Consider the following 19,806-nt stretch of genomic DNA (forward strand, 5'->3'; position numbering starts at 1 on the left):
GTGTGGAGGCTCAATTTGGGATGGGCCGATTCAGTATTAAATGACAATTTTGAAGCAGACTAATTAATTTGAAGACATGACCCGTCTCATTTAATTATAGTCCACTTATTACTTATTAGTTTTCTTTGGGAACAAGTTATGTAACCCTAAAATGTAATTATAAACAGGCGTCGTGTACTTGTAATTCCAAGAGGCGAAAACAGCAGACATCTCAGTTGCAGCACGTGAACGTAGATTTCACATAGAAACCCAACCAATCATCCGCTCATCACCTGGGGTCACCTCGTGCCTGCATGCACTGTTTACAGCACAACTACGATTCACTTGAGCTTAAATGAAAAACACTTGCCTAGCTATCAAATCAAATTTAAGATTGAACTACTGTTTTGTTAAATTTTCATTCGTAAGCCGTAAATTTATGGCGATAGATAAATGATTACCAGACAATTTAGGGAACACCTGAATAAAATATTAATGAATAGCAAAATAAGATTGAAATGGAAGAAAAGAAAGGCTAAATGTATCAAACTTCTATACACCACTGTCTATGATGAATTCAGGATACAAAACTTCAAGACTGCAATCTGCATATATGTTGTATATAATGTCCTCTCATAATGACACTTTGGTTCATTAAAAAGTCAACTGTTACAAAAAGAATACAAGAATCACAGGTGACATCAGACTTCCTAGGAGAAGGAAAACCGAGAAAGAAGCGAGAGCCCGGAACTTGGTGCCTCACCCGCTCCTGGGGTCGGTGGAACCTCGGCAAAAGTGCGATAAGCATTTTGACACTTTTGCATCTGCATTTAAATGCCATAAACATAAAATTAGGTATCAGGTGTACTTGCTTCAATGCTGGATGAGAACAAACTGACAGTAGACGGATTACTCACCTCATCAGGACTGAACTGAAGGAGCATCGCAATAACAGGTAGTAGAGCACCGACTTCACCTATTCACACAAAGTTTAGATAAATTGATAGAATTCTGTGAGCTTGTAACCGAATTTAACTTATACTGAGGTTCCATGATTGATCACCATATAAAATACCTGTCTCGAGAAGCTTTACTATGACGTTTTTAAGATACGTCATATCCACTCCTTCCCTCTTTTTTGATCTTTCCATATTTCGAAGCTCTTCCTTCAACATAGCTTCCTGTGAGTTGATACAAAACAATAAGGTCATTGCTATACCTGGCCAAACGGGTGGGTCGGGTTGGGTGGCGGGTCAAAATGGGTGCGGGTCAGAACGGGTTGATTAAAAAAAGGTTATTTTTGGTTCGCGTCAGAACGGGTTTCGGGTTGGACCAGGTCGGGTTGGTTTAAAATTAAGCTCAGAGTTGATTAGAAGATCAAATGGCAAGAATGAGGTCACTCTCAAAAACCTCCTCTCTCCCCGGAATCTGATTCGCTTGATAAAAATTCAAAACACAATATAACAAACACCTCAGATTTGCTATAAACGTAAATTGTTGTCGAAATCCACCATGGCTGCAACAGTTGCATGTATCAAATACATACAGGCTGAATTGCCCAAAATAATGGAACAACAGCAGCAACACCATAATTAATTAATCATCATCTCCATGCCCACAAGAGCAAAACTGGTCAAACCCCAAATACAACAGTTGTACGAATTATAAAAAATCAAACGAAAATCAGAAAAAGGGATTAGGATCAAATACAAAAGCTCCTAAAAATAAGAAGTGTACAAAGGCTCCTAAAAATAAACTCACTACACAAAAAAAAACCTAAACACCCACCACCACCCAAAAACCTAAACCCCCCACCCAAAATAAAAAAATAAAAAAGAAAATGCCAAGAGGGGGGAGGGGGGTGTGGTTTAGGTTTTTGGGTGGTGGTGGGGTGGGGTGGGGGTTTTGGGTGGTGGTGTAGTGGGTATAGGTTTTAGGTTCTTGGACACTTGTCACTTTATAAAGCCTTCTTACACTTCTTACAATTAGACCATGCGTAGTCGTTGGAGTGAATAATGCCCCACCCTAGGGCGTTTTGCGCCATGTGGCAGCCCAGTCAGCAACGGGGCATTATTGGGCGTTTTTACAAAATGGGTGTAGTGGGGATGTGGGGCATTATGTTAAATGAGATGTAAAATAATTAAATAAAACAAAAACCCTCAAAAAATCTTATTGGATAACAAAAAGGGAGATGGAAGGTGATTGGACAATGAAATGGGGGCAAGGCGTGTTTTAAATCACGCTGGAGGGGCTTTTATTGCAAAATCATGCCCAAACACGCCCAGGGGGGGCGGTCGAGGGGCAATATTGGGCGTTATTGGGGCTAAATTTTGAAAAAAACACGCCCCACTACGCATGGTCTTAGGAGCCTTTGTAGAATAACTTAACCCCAGAAAAAGATAGCATAATTTATCAAAGAAAGACACATTCAATAGATTTGAATGGCAATGTGATGATCGCAACAACTTCATATGGCAAGATAAGATCATACACATAAGAATAAACTCACCCTTTTGCTCCATTATACGCTAAAAATCAGAAAAAGAAAGCATATAAATTGAAATCGAACCTGCAACAGGCCCTAAAATCAAACCCTAAATCAGGGGTAGCAGCAGACGCGAAATGAAGAGTGTGACTTCGATCAAATGTAGCCCTGATTCAAGGAAGAAGAAGACCCGATTCGCGAAGCATTCAAGCGTTCTTTGCGGGTAGGTCGGGTAAAGACGATGACCCGTTCTCTTTTGTTCAACCCAATCTGACCCGCAACTTCTTTCCTTTCAACCCATTATGACCCGTACCTTCCTTTTTGTTATTTTCAAGTTCACCCATTTAGACCCCTTTGAAAATAATTAATTACCCAAAACAACCCGTTGTCTAATATTAAAAACCCAAATCAACCCATTTCTAATTGTTTGGGTCAGAATTGCCAGGTGTAGTCATTGCGGATCAACGTGGCCCAACTCATTTTGACCAGTTACGTAGCCCGCCATGACACATCTAATGTGACCATATGTAAAAATAAATACCTGCTGGCTGTGAAGACGATTTTCATGTTCAAGCTCTTCAAGTTCTTCCTGGAATAAGGTATATAAGAATCTACCCTAGAAAATTTGAGATATAACTAAAAAACATAAATCCGCTAGAGCTTACTTGAAGCGCAAGAATATGCCGTTGTGACTGAGCTAACTCTTCCTCCCTTTGAGCTTGTTGCCTAGCCAAAATCTGAATTCCAAACATCAGATATCATGATGTGTTTTTGAGTTTGAAAAACAGAACGAAGTGTTTTCGTAACAGTATAAAACAGAACAAATTATGCATACCAATATCTGTTGTTCTGCAACAGAAGTATTTGAGTTTGATGCACCCATATTTTGGCTATTTTCATTGTTATTCGCCTGAAAATAAAATCGAAAAAAATTCACAGTAGGGCAAAATGACAGTTAAAAATATGATGGGTAAAGAGGAACAACTGGGAATACCGATGGTTTTGACGATAATGAACGAAGAAGATTCTTATTGTTGTCTGTAAGCCTTGTAATCTCCATGTCCTTCTCTTCAATTAACTTATCAGCAAGATCACGAAACGAATCATGTTCTTCCTATAATAAAATATAAAAAAAAATTAACAAGACTATAATTTGATATTAGTCTCAACATACAAGTATCACACAAATAGTACCTTTAATTTTTTATATCGTGTTTGGAGATCTTGTACTTCTTTTTGTAGAGTTTCACTAGGCGATGATTTTTGTTCCTCAAGTTCGGACTTTAGTGCCTGAAATCTCACTGTAGATAATAGTTAATTTCGTTATCGAAATAAATCTAAGGTAATGTTTAAAAAAAAACTTTAGAATTAGAATGATTTTGATTACACTGCCAAGTTTCTTCCACATTTTGAAGATTCTTTTCCCAAGATTCTTTCTCGGACTGATGACTAGAAAATGCAGAAGAGAGCTTCATTTCCATGTTCTTCACTTGTTGCTCAACAAGACTAAGAGCTTCGTCTCTAAGCAAATAAATGAATTAATTTAGTCATGCATCAGATATTAAAATAGAAAGTGAGGCAAAAAATGATAAACAAAACCTGAAAAACATGAAAACTAGGGCTGTAAACGAACCGAACGTTTAGAGAATAGTCCGTGAACAGTTCTGTGGTTCGTTTAATAAATGAACAAGAATGAACAAGAAATTTCGCTCGATAAGTTAAACAAACGAACATGAACGGAGGCTGCGTTCGTTCGTTTATGTTCGTGAACAATTGGTAATGTGTTCATTTATGTTCTCACTCATTTATATTCATTTGTGTTCGTTCATTTAAAAGTTATTTTATGTTATATTTTTATTTCAGTGGCTTTAGTTTTTAAAATTTGAAACCATAGTTGTACTATACGCATCCGCAACATCCCTCATTTGATCAGAGTTCAATTTCAGTTTGTGTTAAAGCTTGACAAACTTCTTAATTTTTTTGTTATATTATTTATTTATTTTTGGTGGATTCTTCGTAAAATGCAGATTGAATTTTTAAATGAATATATAACGTTCGTTTGCGTTCGTCTAAGTTCGGTAAGTGTTCATGAACATGTTCATTTCCTTAATAAACAAACACGAACAAGAAATCTGGTTCAGTAAGCGTTCATGAACATGTTCAATCCTTAATGAACGAACACAAACAAGGCCTTGTTCGTGTCCGTTCGGTTCGTTTACAGCCCTAATGAAAACAATAGTCTTGAAAGGAAAGTAGCAACCTACCTAGCACTGAGTTCTTTGTCATGACGATTTAAAGCATTCTCGAGATCTTGTAGCGTTTTGTCTTTTTCAGCGGTTATCATCAGTATTTCATTTTCAGCCTCCTATAAAACAAGGTGATGTACGTGAGTAAATTCGTGCCAGATTATCACGAGAAAGGCAGAACTATGAAGTTAGAAACATATAAACCTTTAGTGCTTCTTCAAGAGCTTTAACTTGTTCATTATCTTTAGCAGATGCCAGCTCAGCTTCCTTTCTCTGAAGAAGTGCATGAGCACGAGACTTATAGGAAGCGAATTCACTTTCTAGACGCTTGATCTGCATAATTAAATTTAAAAAAAATACAATTTCAAATTGCGTTAATATAAACAGGTGTAGTTACAAAAAATTGAAATAGTGGGTACCTCCTCTTTGGCAGCAATTAGTTCAGCGTCTTTTGTGTTTGACCGTTGACTTTGCAAAGAAATTTCTAGATCCATTTGACCTATGGATTTCCATTATTAGATCATTTAAATTATAAGTATCGAAATAGAAAGTCAAACAAAGAGATGATATATATACTTTTCATTTTGGCAGCTTCGATTTCCGCACGTATACACTTATCCTCGGCAATCTCCAGCTTTTTGTTGAGCGCCTGGGTGGCAGCTTCCCATTTTTCCTTTTCATTCTCCTACAAAATTATTAAGAAAATGCATTCGGTAACCTAAATATGCTACTAATAACATAAAATTTGGAGTAAAATGCCATTTCCGTCCCTGAGGTTTGGCCAGTTTTGCGACGTTCGTCCCAAAGGTTTGTTTTTCCGCATGTGGATCCAAAAGGTTTGAAATCTTTTCATTTTCATCCAGCTCGTTAACTCCATTCATTTTTCTCCAGGGGTATTTTCGTCCATATATTTCGAATTGTTTCAAATCTGGTTCAGCTTAGTAAGGGTATTTTAAATGCTTGTACATAAAGTGAAAAAGACCGAATTGCCCTTTAAGTTAACTAAAAGGACGGAAATACCCCTGACTTAACAGAAAAAAAATGATGGAGTTAACAAGCCGGATGAAAATGGCAAGATTTCAAAAATTTTGGATCCAGATGTGAAAAAACAAACCTTTGGACGAAAGTTGCAAAACTGGCCAAACCTCAGGGACGAAAATGGCATTTTACTCTAAAATTTGTGAAGTATTCAGTCCATACATGCTCATTTTTCAGGTGAACAATTTCTCCTTTAATAGTTTCCATTGCAGCTTTAAGTCTAGCTGCTTCACCACTAGATGCCGCATCCATCTCTGCCAATTTTGACTCTTTTTCCGCAACGACTTTCTAAAAGACGAGAAATGATGCCATGTCAGCTTCAAAAATTAAAACTTAACGGAATTATGTAAATATCTATAAATGCTTATTTACCTGCAGAGAAGATATTGTTTCTGTTGCTTTGGTTCTGTCTGCTGCTGAGTCAGCAAGTTGAGCTTCCAGATTTGCTATTTGCTGAAAAGTAGAACAGAGGGTTTAAATTAGCATATAACGGATAAACATAAAACGCATATTCATCACCATCAATCAGTTACATACTATTTACCTGTTGATGTTTTGAAGAAAGTTCGGCCAGTGATGCTAGTCTCTTTTCTTCTGCAGCTTGCAGTAGCCCTCGCATGTTCTCTAGCATCTGCCGATATGCAAGTTGAATTGGAGAAAAAACAAAAATATTGTATAGTCACAAGTAATCTTTTACTATTAAACGTAAAAGTCACTAGTTTAAACATTTCAATACCTGCTCTTTTTCTAGAAGTGACTGTTGCAATGTCTCAATAGCATTCTCTTTGGGCTCCAAAGAACGACGCAATTCTTCGAGATTGTCCCGAAGTCTAAAGGAAAGTGAGATAAATAAGTCAAAATAGAAGAAAAATAACACAATAAAACTAAGGATGCTTGCAAAAGACTGAATTCCAAATAAAGTTACAAATAAAAATCATGGTGATTATAATATGTAGAAAATTTCTACAAATTTGGAATAGTTAATAATACAAATTCTATATGTAATTCCAGAATATATAGATAACTATTAATGCATGGATGAGAAGGTAAAAAACTAATTTATTTTAAGAAACATAAGTACCGATTGTTTGCACTTCTTAATTGCTGTCTCTCTGTATCAATTGCTTTCAGTGCCTCATTAGCATGTTGGCGTGTGCGATCAAGCTCTTGCTGCAATGCTGACAACTGCGATGAAGCTTGCTCTGACTTTTCATTGACTTCACGGTACTTAGCCTCAAGATCATCTTTCTCCTGGAAACGATTATGTCCACAAACCAATCAGAATTATACACAAACTGCATTAGTTTACATACTCTCACTACATTACAAATTACACTATAAAACAAAATCTGATGTTATCATGTATTTACTTCAGGTCTCAGGTTCCTGAAAACATTAAACTTTCTCACATAGCATGTAACTGTCATGTTATGATAATGGGTTGCAAACATGCAGTCATGTTATATAATAATATGTTACTGTCGTACGTTCTGTTAAATAAAGTAAGAAATATGAAGAACGGTTATCATCTACGTAAACAGTAATTACCGCTTATTGACTCTTATGCGCATTTAACAAATCCGGCGCATCATTTTAACCAATGGTATCAGTGAGAGAGAAAAGCATTATGCCTTAACAAAATAATCAGCTGACATAGAGGTATAGTATTATATTCTTAACGAAAAGTCCCTAAGATTTTGCCAGTTTTGCGACTTTCGTCCACAGACCACAGGTTTGTTTTTCCACATTTGTATCCAAAAGGTTTAAAGTCTTGCCATTTTCATCCATTTTTCTCCTTTAATTCAGTGGTATTTCCGTCTTTTTTGTTAACTTAAAGGGCAATTCGGTCTTTTTCACTCTGTAAAAAGACCGAATACCTCTGAAAAAGACCGAATTGCCCTTTAAGTTAAAAAAAAGACAGAAATATCCCTGACTTAACAGAGAAAAACAGTTGGAGTTAGCGAGCCGGATGAGAATGGCGAGACTTCAAACCTTTTGGATCCAGATGCAAAAAAACAAACCTTTGGACAAAAGTCGCAAAACTTGCCAAACCACAAGAACGAAAATGGTATTTTACTCATCATCTTATTACTTCAAGTCTCAGCTGCCTGAGAACATTAAACTTTTTTCACATAGCAAACAAAAAATTTATCTTGCTTTTTGCACCATCCGGCATCCGGATCTTGTTTACTCTCTTCTTTATAATAATGGGTTGCAGACGTGAAGTCAGGTTATATAAGAATATGTTACCATCTTACGCTCTGTTAAATAAACTAAGAATATGAAGAACAATGGTTATCATCTACGCATAATTGTTAATAGCGAATAGCAACAAATAGCGACAAGGACCTATATGCTACATAGCAAATAGCGACAAATAGCGACCGCTATTATATATAGCGATACACTAGAAAAAGAATTTTGAAAATTTTTATATGTATATTATAAAAATACCTTGGTATATATGTTATTTTACATGTATATTTAACAAAAACCTATAAATCCAGCTATTTTGTAGCTATATCTAATTGCTATTTACATAAAAAAAAACTAACTATCCCTATTCACGCTATTGGTCGCTATGACCCAAATAGCGACACTTGGTCGCTTCGCTACATAGCGCGCTATAGCGGTCGCTATAGCCGCTATTGACAACTATGCATCTACGTAAACAGTAATTATAGCTTATTGACTCTTATGTGTACTTAACAAATCTGGTGCATCGTTTTAGCCAACGGTATCAGTGAGAGAAAAAACATTATGTTTTAACAAAATAATCATAGAGATAATAATGCATATCGAATGAATAGAAAGGGACCAAATAGAATTACCTTTTGAACCTCTTGAATTCTTTGTTTTGCTCGCTTGTGAAGCCTGTTCAACTTGGAATCAAGTTCTGAGTTTTTCTCATCGCGCTCTTTTATTTGTTGTTCAAGATTCTTCTGAGCTGTGTCCAAAAACCACAGCATGCATTCATAGTAAGATCTCAACACTAATCATTATCAGCAACACAAAGCATAGTTATACTTATAATAAAACCATAGTCAACAGTCAAACGATAAATGGAAATTTTATACAACCTTCTTCTAGTTTAGCAGCAAGCTCTTGGGCCTTAGCATCTGCCTCTGTATATTCTTCTCGGAGATGCTCGAGAGCTGCCTCTGCAGCACCACGTGTTTGCTTTTCTATTGCAAGTTCCCTATTCAAAGACTCGATTTGTTCATGCAACGTTGTTGAATCTTCACGTGTTCCATTTTGGTCAATTTCTTTTGGTTGTTGGATTGAATCAGCTGAATCTGTGTGTGCATTCTTCAGTTCTTGAAAACGAGATTTCAAGTATTCATTCTGAAACTTGAGCTCTACCACCATTTGCATAAGCTGATCATCATCCGATACTATATTATTCTCGTTTAGATCTTCAATCATTTGAGGACTCATGTTTGACTTTTCGTTTTGTTGTTCAACATCTTCAACGTGATTTTCTGATTTCCCGTCAATGTCACCTCCTCCATCTGACATTGTCTTGTAGTTTCTAGAAAACTGTGATGTATTTTTTTAGTCGGTGACCCCTGTGTCTACTCTACCGGCTGCATCATATATTCGGAATTTCGAACACTAACAAATGATTCCTGTGTAAAACAAGGCCTTCCTTTGTCAGTACAGTTCATATGTGAACAACTTCACGGGAAAAGAAAAAAAAACAGAAACAGGAAAAAAAAAACTAGGTACAGCAGTTGCGTACTTCAATATTTACTACAATGCAAACTGTTCCTCGTGATACTTACGTGCCTACGATTACCAAGGGTGTGTTTGTTTTTTGAGGTTTCGGGATGAAGTAATTACATGGGAAGTGTATAATGGCAAGTATAATAAGGGGTTGAGTTTAGAAAAACCCATGGCATAAAGGTTATAGGAAACCTAGCTACAGAAAGCCTTTAAGAAAACCATGAAACAAAGGTTTAAGAAAATTCATCTAAAGAAAATGATCAGAAAACCCATGCCCATGGTGATTCCCGTATCAAACCACACGTGACGTAAATGGCTAAAACTATCATCCAGTGATACTGTTGTTGAGATTCTATTTAAAGGGTTCATATTTTTGGTCTAATATATGTGCAAAAACCTATCTCGGAATCAAGAAAATAACTCAAGTGAGGTTGGGGTAAAAGTTCCTCATGGAGTTCCAATTATCAGCTACTTTTATTATTCTAATCTATAACGTTTGGTGATAATTCTACCATAGTTATTAAAGGCGTTAGGCGCACTCAAGGCGCATAGGCCTCGCCTGGGGCCTAGGCGCAAAGCGCAAAAAAAGCGAGCGCCTGAGAAAAATAAAGTGCATAATGAAATAAAATTAAAAGATATTATGTATTAGAAAAAGTAAAACTATTCTTCAAACAAAATAAACAAAATATTTTATATAACACCTTATATCATCTATTTAATACCAAAAGTTCTAAAATATTAGTGAAGAAAAATAGATTTCCTTGGATGAAAGTAGAAATCTGGCTAAAATCTTGTCGGAATTTAGAGATTGGCCGGAAACTCTCCGGAATCTAGGAATCGCGCCGGAATGTGCACCTGAACCATCACCTGGAGAATTAAAGCGCAATTTCTTCTACTTAAAGCGCAACTGCCTCGCCTCGCCTCGCCGGAAAAATGAGCCTAGGCGCAAGAGGCGATGGCTTTTAACAACTATGAATTCTACTTTCTGAAAAGAAAATAAAATGAAACACTCAAACACAACATAAGGCTATAAAGTCAGTTGCTTCTAATGAATAAGAATACCCAATGCCAGGTCACAAAGGTAATGTTTGCACCATCAGACTAAATGTATTGGGGTGGTGCCCCTGCCTAGTCAGTCCTTTTAGGGCTGCCGCCCCGTAGGGGCGTTAAAGGGGGCGTGAGTGTGGTAACGGGCATCAGTCTTGTATGTGCAGATATGCATGTGGAATTAATTTTCCAGCCAATCAAATAATTCCATGTGGACTAGGGCCTCATAATTACAGCCAGTATAGGAGCATATTAATCCAGTTCAAATTATGATATCAAACAAACATCAATTCCAATTCTAGTCAATATTTAAACTAACATAGGTTCCAATCCAATTCAGCCTTCCCAAACCCTACCCTAACTCAATTATAACAAACATGAATATGAATCCTAATTCTTAACAATGTCACACTTAAATAATCACTTCAAATAGAACAGATCATGATAACACTCAAACAGAACATAAACTAAACCTAAATTACAGTATAAACACACCAGAATACCAGATTAAAACTAACTGTAATCAAATCTGTAACTACTGAAACAAAATGATAATGTAAACAATTGGAGATCTTATGGTGCATACAAAGTACTCATGCTAAACAAATTTAGAGAATCACACCTGTTCTATTAGATACACGAGATCAGAAGCAACTGATAGTTTGAAATTCGAATTGGATGCCTGATTTGGTTGATCAAGATCTGTATTGTGTGATTGATTGAATACCTAACGGATCTAAACACTACCGCCACCCCCTCTGTGAATCAATCAAACCGTAATTATGAAAAAAGGGGTGGAGATTCGGAAGTCTATGAATCGTATGTTTTTTTCACGATTCGCATTTGGTGAAAATGGGGAAGCTTCAGTGCACAAGGTTTTCGTTTTACGTATACTCCCGAGTCACGAGTTTTGGACTCAGAAGTATACAAGATGAACGGATCCGGTTTGGAACGGTTTTTGCCTTTTTGGTAATCCTGATATGGCCCAAAGTCCGTATAGGATGATTACATGTTAGACTATGGGGTATGGTGGGGCGTGGGTTGGGGGCATGGTGCGACACGTGGATTATGGGGCACCTAAGATCAACAGTCAATTTCAAAGGGGTATGGTGGGGTGTGGGTTGGGTGGCGTGGAAAAAAAACAATTTCAAAGGGCTAATGCTCTTGGTCAATAAGGTTCCGCCATGTCATGTGGGTAGCCTCGCCCAACGCCCGGGCTGAAACCCCCGCCCAAAGGGCCACGCCCAAACTCAAGCCTACCCGGGGTGGTGACGTGGGCGTTTGTACCCAACCCCCGCCCCATACCCCATAGTCTTATGTTAGTGTAGGTTGTGGGTGGTTTGGGTTGGGGTTTTGTTCGACATGTGGCGGACGATTGTGGTTTCTACCAGACTATTCAAAAAAAAGTGGGGTGTGAAAGCGGCGTTGGTGGTCTATGTTGGCTTTATTATATTTTTTTATATACTTGAGATTTATAAAATAAAACACAAACTTATATTAATTAAAAAAAAAGTTACATAACATCCTAAAAAAAACTACTTATTAAATCCTAAAAAGTTTTAAAAAAAAAAGTAGTTAATAATTCCTAAAAAAAAACTTACAGAGTTCGATAAATGTTAAAGTGAGGAACCCACTTAAATTCTGGATTCCCGTCGTGCATCCACTCGATCTTTGCGATCTCCATTCGATCGTCGTGGCTCAGGTCCCCCGCATGGACACGGTCAAAACAAATTTTAAACCGATCCAACTTCGATTTTAGTTCACGCCACTTGTGTTGGCAGGCGTTTAAACTATGACGAGCGTTCCAAACGTGTTGTTGGTATTGCTGGAACGCTTGTGTCCACTACGCGGTTTGACCGCGTTGTGTTGACAGGCGTTTAAATTATCAAAGTCACGCTAGCGGGGCAACGCTGTGACCAACTCTGGCACGGTGTGGGTTAGCCAGCGTTGCTTGGCATCCCCCGCCCCATAAAACGTCCCACTCCCCACAGCCTTAGGATTAGGTATGCTTTTGGGTTTTTAAAAAGCAAAAAAAAAAAAAAATCTTAACATTATATTTTTTCTATAAACTAACATAAAAAATTATGAACATTTTATTTTTTTCTATAAACTAACATAAATTTCACAAATATATGAACATTAAAAAGATAAAGTAAAATTTAGATTACCAAATTAATATACTAGATAATATAAAAAATAAAGTAATTTCAGTTTTATTATCTGGCAAACACGTATATGTTTTCAGGTAATTAGGCCGGGTATATCACTTAATCCTATATCGTTCATATATCGCAATTTCTTTAAACTAATCTGATTATCATGTATTCATCCCTACATAGGAGACGAGTATGTGTTAGACTGTTAGTATTGGATACTTTACACCACTCCATTTTAATATGTTTGTCAGCTCGTATTTGGGCTAAGATTGCTGTATGTGGTAAATCTTGCAAAATATATTCGAATAATACTTTTATCAATAACAATGTGACGTATCCACGTCCTCATGTCTCCAAGGGCAAGATGTTATGATAATGTATCTTCCCTCTATCCATGGTATGGTGAGTTCAAATCCTAAAAGACACAGGTATTGAAATACTTAGAAAAAAATAAGTAAAAAAAAATTATCAACGTCACCACAAGAAAAACACCAAAATTTGTGTCAATAGACCATCAACCCATATTATTAATGGTATCAAGGGTTTTGTATGTGTATGGATGTCAATTCTGACACAAACACGATAACACGACATAAACTTATACGAAGTTAATAGGTTCCATGTTTAACAGGTTTTCTATAACAAGTCGACATGATAAGACCCGTTTAATTTCGTGTCGTGTTTGTGTTTACCTAATTTGTGTTCGTGTCTATGTTTTAACAGGTCATGTCAGACACGATATGACCTGTTAAGATTTAAAACCATTATACAATACTTGTTAAGACATATTAATGGCTAAATATCAAACATGTAGAAACAGGTCGTGTTCGTGTCTTAACAGGTTGTATGATACGTTGGTAATTTTCCGTGTATTATCAGGTCTTTTCGCGTAACCTGATTATTATCAGGTTCGTGTTCGTGTTTGGAAAATCTGACACGATAAGATTTCGTGTCCGTGTTTATCTGTTTCGGGTCCGTGTTTTATCATGTTCGGATCTTAACAGGTTGAGTTGACACGATATTTCAACCCTACGTATGTGGCTCCATCCCAACCCATGACTCCATAGGTTTAACCTCATTACAATGATCCTATAGAAGCTTGTATGATTGACATGCGCACTGACTTAAGACGTGTTTGAGATTGAGTTTGAAATTACTTATTGACTTATTAGTTTTTTGAAAAATTGAAAAACTAATAAGTCAATAAACCATTTACAAAAGCCAATATTTGGGGCTTTTTGAAATGATTTAGTGGCTCAAATAAGTTAATAAGCCATTTCAGAACTTAATCCCAAACACCCTCTCCCTAAGTATTGAAAAAGACGTCATGGTGTCGATGAGTAACATCTTTAATTGCATGGCTTCATGTTGAGTCCACTTTTTATTGTATTGTTTGGCTCTAACAACACATAAATGTGATTGTGTGTAGTTTGAGTCTTTCAAATTGTTGAACCTTCAGTACATATAGATGGTGGTGACATCAATGACCGGTAGTTGGTAATCATACATTCTAGTTAGTTTATTAATGTGTTTGTCAATCAAATGCATCATAAAAACCAAATCACTTGCCATATTCTAACTCGTCCAAATTCCAAATCCGTTTACAAACTTTAAATCATAATCTAGTTCCTAAAATTCTAATATCTTAAAGAAGGCTTTGCGAACAATTGCTTCGTTAGCTAGTGGCTTGGATTTATAATTGACAATATTGGTCTTGTAAGTTGTAATAAAAACAATCACTTTACGATAAGATGACATATTAGTTCTTTGAATGGCTAGTTTTATATACAAGTGTATAACACATTATTTACCCATCCTATTAAACTTATTGCCCAATAAGGATGATCATTAAATTGTCAAATGTATGCAAATGCGGAGACTGTCATATGCGTTTGATTAAAGAAGAATAATGAGATAGTCACAATTATGCAAAGGTGTATACACCTATCCGGAGATTGGGTCCGTTCTCTAAGGACATTGCATGTTTTCTATCTAGACGATATCATGACGAATGGTGTTATAATGAGTGTGGCCCTTTGGAAGGTGTCGCGTCACAGATAATGGAAGCGATGCCCCTCACTGGAGATCCACCGATGTTTGCTGCTCACTGGAAATAACCTATAAAAAAGAACACCGCTAGCCTCACCACGGATAACCCCAGGGGAGGGGGATCTGTGACCAAGCTCTGATGTGAGAATAAGTCTCGTGCCTTTGATCAAATATCATAATAAATGAGAGTAATTAATTGGTCAGAATGTTGTGGTTGAGATCACATAATTGAATGTGAGAATTCAATGTGTTTCGAGAGTATTTTGTCAATTCCAAGTGGGGTGTTTTTTTTATAACTTACCTTCTGTTGATCTCCCCCTTCAATTATATGAACGAGGCCCTTTATTCGAGGTGGACCTTTCTCTTTTTCAAGAACCGTTGGGTGGTTTACTGGACAATAAGAATGTATGGATATTGTATAGAGGGTTGTTCCCTTTTTACGATCTTTGGAGATCCTTCTAATTAATTTATGTTTCACTCTCAAAGAACAAGCCATCCATCAAAGTCTTCAGTCTCCAACGCTATTGACACCTCTTGGGGTATTTAATGTAGGTGGGAGATCACATCACACATGCTCTGTCGGAACAATAACCTTGGGGGCGTCGAGCACTGGCGGGAAGATGATGTCTTTGACTAATTCTTCCCCTTATAAGACTGGAGATATTATGTTGGGCCCAAGCCCATCATCCAATTGGAGGTAACAGGTCCAGACGAAGGAGCTAATAGATAACCCTCGTCGTCAGAAGGTGTACTCATGATGTTATCCAATTTTCAAATGGTAGTTGCTCGATAGTGGTGGAAGTATTGATACAAGTAGTGATTCATGTTTCTTGATTTATGTTGGTGGACAAGATCATTATCCCAATGTGTAATATAGGTTAACATAAAGCACAATTGTGGTATGAGCATTGATTGGAAGAAAATGTGCTTGCAAGTTATGCCAGTGGATGAGATTATTTATATTGAGATGTGACACGACTGACATGGTGCGACGTCGAAATACATGCTTCACATAACAGGCTACCCAAATAGATTATGCAAAGTAGGAATGACGGTCGCTACACACAAAACTATAGTCACTAAAAAGTATGGATGAGCCAAGTACCGTGCCTGAAACGTACTAGTACCGAAAGTACCGATCTCAAAATTGCTAAAAATGAGCACCGCTACCGAAAGTGCTCAGTACAACACGATTTCGAAGGTAAAAAGTGGGTAAAATACCATACCGTACAGAACTGAAAGTACCGATTTTGGAAAATGTAAAAAATAAATACCGAAATTTGATCGATATGGTACAATTCGGTACCGGTATTTTCGGCCCATCTCTAATAAAATTATAAAATGAGTAACGAACCAACTAAGGGTTGGGGGGATATTGTGGTTGGACCACTCGATGAAACTTTTTTTTTTTTTTGAACTGCCAATAAAAGGAATTTTATAGCCAAAAGGAAACAAACTGTAACACCTCAAATTTTTGTGTCCAATGATGTGTTAACACGTGTCAATTGATTACACGTGGCATTGATATTAAATAAAGGACTAATTTTGACAAACCTTGAAAGTATGTAAATTCGAGGGTTATAAATGTCAACAAGGGTAAATATACTGTATAGTAACCCTAAATAATGCTTGTACCTTCAAACGAATAAATCATGGATCGTACGGAAGCGAAACGCGGAAGAAAGTGAGAGATTACAAACCACAGGGGTTAACTGTGTCAACATGTTTAATTATACCTCTGAATGACCCTTTAACGTTCCCAAGGCTTTGTAACAGTGTAATACACTCACTAGAATGCAAAATATAAATTTCGCGAAGTTCCGTTATAAAACGAGAAAGTTACGATCGGACTCGTATGAGAAGGGTTAAAAGCGTTAATAATATAATTTAAGGTTTTCCGGATAATAAATAAATTAACCGGAGGCTTAACAATGCGGGTAAATAACGCGAGGTCCTTAACTGTAATTAACCGAGGGCCAATTCGCAAAGTTACCCCTTCAAACCCGAAAGGTCAGGTAATTAATTACCAAGATTTTCTAGTCATTACAAAAAGATTTAAAACGATTTATTTTTAACCCCTTACGGACCGTAAAGGGTATGCCTTACGGACCGTAAGGAGGGGGAATGATTGCTGGTGATCCGCCTATGGCTTACGGACCGCAAGGCCGAAGCCATACGGTCCGTAAGCGATGCCCAGCGACAGAAAGTTGGCTGTTGGCTGATTTAAACGGCAAAACAACTAAGGATGGGTTTCTCAGGGTCATGGGCGCCCCCTACTCGACCCATAACCCTCTAGGACACATGCCATCCATCCATGCTCAGTTGTAGAGTGCTGTGTAATGATCTAAGGGCTTGTCTTTGACTATAAATAAGCACCTTGTGCTCATAACTTTCATCACAACTCAAAACACTTCTCTGGTCACTTCTAAGAGCTCTCAAGCATTCCTCTTTGTTCACTAAGCAAGTCTCAACTTCTGTAAGTCCATTAGATCCTTTGTAGTTTGATTTATACTTAGTAAATAGCTAAAAACCAAACCGTCGTAAATACGGTTTGACTTCAAAATAAGTCCGTAATGGCTCAGGCTTATGACGGATCAAAAGTAGTTATGAGTTGGTATTTATGTGGGTAATAAACCTCTAAAAGGGTTCCCTCTGATCACCACTCTAACTAGCTCAAATGTCGAGTCAAACGAATGCTTAAAAAGTCAACAGAAAGCTATTTTTGCGATTTGTGCATAATCTGTAATATATATGCTATGGAACTTGTTTAGACACTCATAAAACATGATATTAAGTATATAAACTTGTTTGCGCTCGTTTGAATCGACCATTTGCTATATTGACCCGGTTCGGAGCCGAATGTCGCAAAAGTTTGACTTTTGCTTTGACTTCAGTTCTGTCCCGTTTTAGTGAGGTATAGATATGCCTTAGGGCTCTCTTAGGACCAGGTTACATGATGGTATAACCCTCTGTGACCGGTTCATTGTTTGTCCGAGTCTTTTACGCATTTCCGTTAATCGCCTAAAAGTTGACCGTAACGCCCTTTTTAAAATAAAACGAGTATTTCGGACACGTGAACGGACCATGACCTTGCTTACTAAATTATAAGCATGTCCTTAAAGTTTCACGTCAATCCGGGGTCTAGAATAAGAGTTATGCTAAATAGCGCAATTAAAGTAAACTTTTGTAATAAACGGCGCAATTAGCATAACGCCTATCTAAACCAAGATTTCGTCACCAAAACTTTTACCCACTGTAGTAAAATAATATTTTTAGAATTTTAAAGATTTTTAATAAATTTTACCTTGCTCATAACCTGCGGTTATGGCTACGGTTCGGTAAATCCCGAATATGCCCTTTTCGGCCAAAACATGAGTTCTACAAGGTCTTTCGACCCGATTCCAGTTGCTACTGATTTTAAATAATAAATAAAATATTTTAGACTTTATAAACTGTTCGGGAAACTCAGATTTCCTGTAGAACTCGAAAAGCTCTTTAAAAGTCTTTAAAATGACTGAAAAACCCCTACGGGGCGATATATCAACTAAAACTCGTTACGGGCATCACAGAAGGTATCCTACTGATACCACAACCTCTTTAAGGCATATTGACTTAGGAAATAAGCGTAAGACTCTCATGGTTAACCGTTTCGCCTATTACGCGCACGGTTCGGCTTATGAAACTAGTTTTCATAAAATAGCCGATACGGGTCAAATTATATTATTTGGACCCCAAAATCCAGAGTGTGAACCTTAAACCCATCTAAAACAAGTCTCTGAACTTGTTGGGTCAGAATCACACTCCATTCTCGGTTTTCGCCTTTTCGCGCGATTAAACCGTATTCACATATCGGAACCAACCGGTCTAGGCTACGGCCAATATAAAGACTCGTTAGGATTCTAATAGGTTAATTAAAACCTTCGTTCCAGAATAGGAGCCCCAGTAAAAGCTATCGGTGATTTAATCAAATTAAGGATAATACTTGCAAAGGTAAATACTTTTAACTTATTTTCCCTATACGGGCTTGGGATACGGTATAATATTTACCGCTTGATTGAGCATCATATCTTCCATCGCTTAGGTGGTTAATTGAATAATATGATCGGCTCATTTAAACAGTTTTGTTTCTTAAAAGCCTTTGGGGGGTTAATGACCGTTGTCCCGGATATCCTTGGCATCATTTTACGAAATGGCCACGACCTCGACATCCCGGTGTAGGCGTACACCCGGTATATTATGTCGACATTATTATTAAAAGACGTAGCCGTTGGTTTTTATACTACGGTTTTACGCAATGTGGTGTGTCTATTAATCTTTAACCCGGACAGGATCCGGGCTACTGAACGCATAAAAGGACATGTAATACGTTCACAAGATTTTAATAATTTTCCCAAGTTATAAAAGAATTTGTGCCTTGTGCATTCAAATCAATTTTAATAAACATTTTCAAATGTGTCAGTTGAACGTATTTACCAGTGTAAACTGACGTATTTTTCCCCAAAAGATTAAGTGCAGGTACTATACGAAATGGGCTGGTAATAGCTTCCTAAGCATCACGAATAGTCTCGCAAACTCGATGCTGTATCTGACTGAACAATACTTTATTATTATTTTGATCCCCTATGGATACAATTCGACTTCTGTAATACACTTGATATTACATTCAAAAGGTTGAATTATATTTATCTTTAAGCTTCCGCTGTGCATTCATATAATTGTGTGGTTTGACTATATTGTTGCCAACTACATCACGGTAATCCCCCACCGGGCCCACCGGTGATACACGTGGAAATCGGGGTGTGACCTAAAGGAAACATTTCGCCTTAATTTCTTCGGGTATGTTTGTTACCGTCTTTCTCCTCCCCGAAAAAACTAGTTCGTTCCGCAAGTTCCAAAGACTCCAGATTGTAACCTAGCAAACTGCATGAAAAACCTTTTTCCTCTTCATTGAGCCATGGTACAGTTTGTGATCTTCAAGAATAGCCTTGAGACTAAATACCATGAAGGGTTGTGCCTTACACCATTGAAACACTAGCTGCCAAACAATTTGAGCGAATTCGCAGGAAACAAATAAGTGTTC

The 19,806-nt window shown here is 37.3% G+C and overlaps 1 protein-coding gene across 1 annotated transcript; it reads right to left on the bottom strand.

Annotated features, from left to right (window-relative positions):
• Nucleotides 1-498: 498 nt before the first annotated feature.
• LOC110909080 (protein GRIP) lies at nucleotides 499-11,474 on the bottom strand. Its single transcript, XM_022154086.2, has 21 exons — nucleotides 11,144-11,474; nucleotides 8,829-9,377; nucleotides 8,580-8,695; nucleotides 6,830-6,999; nucleotides 6,485-6,578; nucleotides 6,293-6,379; nucleotides 6,121-6,201; nucleotides 5,911-6,036; nucleotides 5,287-5,395; nucleotides 5,130-5,209; nucleotides 4,915-5,043; nucleotides 4,729-4,829; nucleotides 3,852-3,985; nucleotides 3,659-3,765; nucleotides 3,459-3,578; nucleotides 3,300-3,374; nucleotides 3,130-3,201; nucleotides 3,006-3,053; nucleotides 1,055-1,160; nucleotides 897-955; nucleotides 499-803 (listed from the first exon to the last, which is right to left on the bottom strand). Exons 2-21 carry the CDS (start codon nucleotides 9,265-9,267, stop codon nucleotides 690-692), a joined length of 2,367 nt encoding a protein of 788 aa, XP_022009778.1. The 5' UTR covers nucleotides 9,268-9,377; nucleotides 11,144-11,474; the 3' UTR covers nucleotides 499-689.
• Between the last annotated feature and the right edge of the window lie 8,332 nt (nucleotides 11,475-19,806).

This window comes from Helianthus annuus, chromosome 14 (assembly GCF_002127325.2).
Source record: "Helianthus annuus cultivar XRQ/B chromosome 14, HanXRQr2.0-SUNRISE, whole genome shotgun sequence".
Classification (NCBI taxonomy): domain Eukaryota; kingdom Viridiplantae; phylum Streptophyta; class Magnoliopsida; order Asterales; family Asteraceae; genus Helianthus; species Helianthus annuus.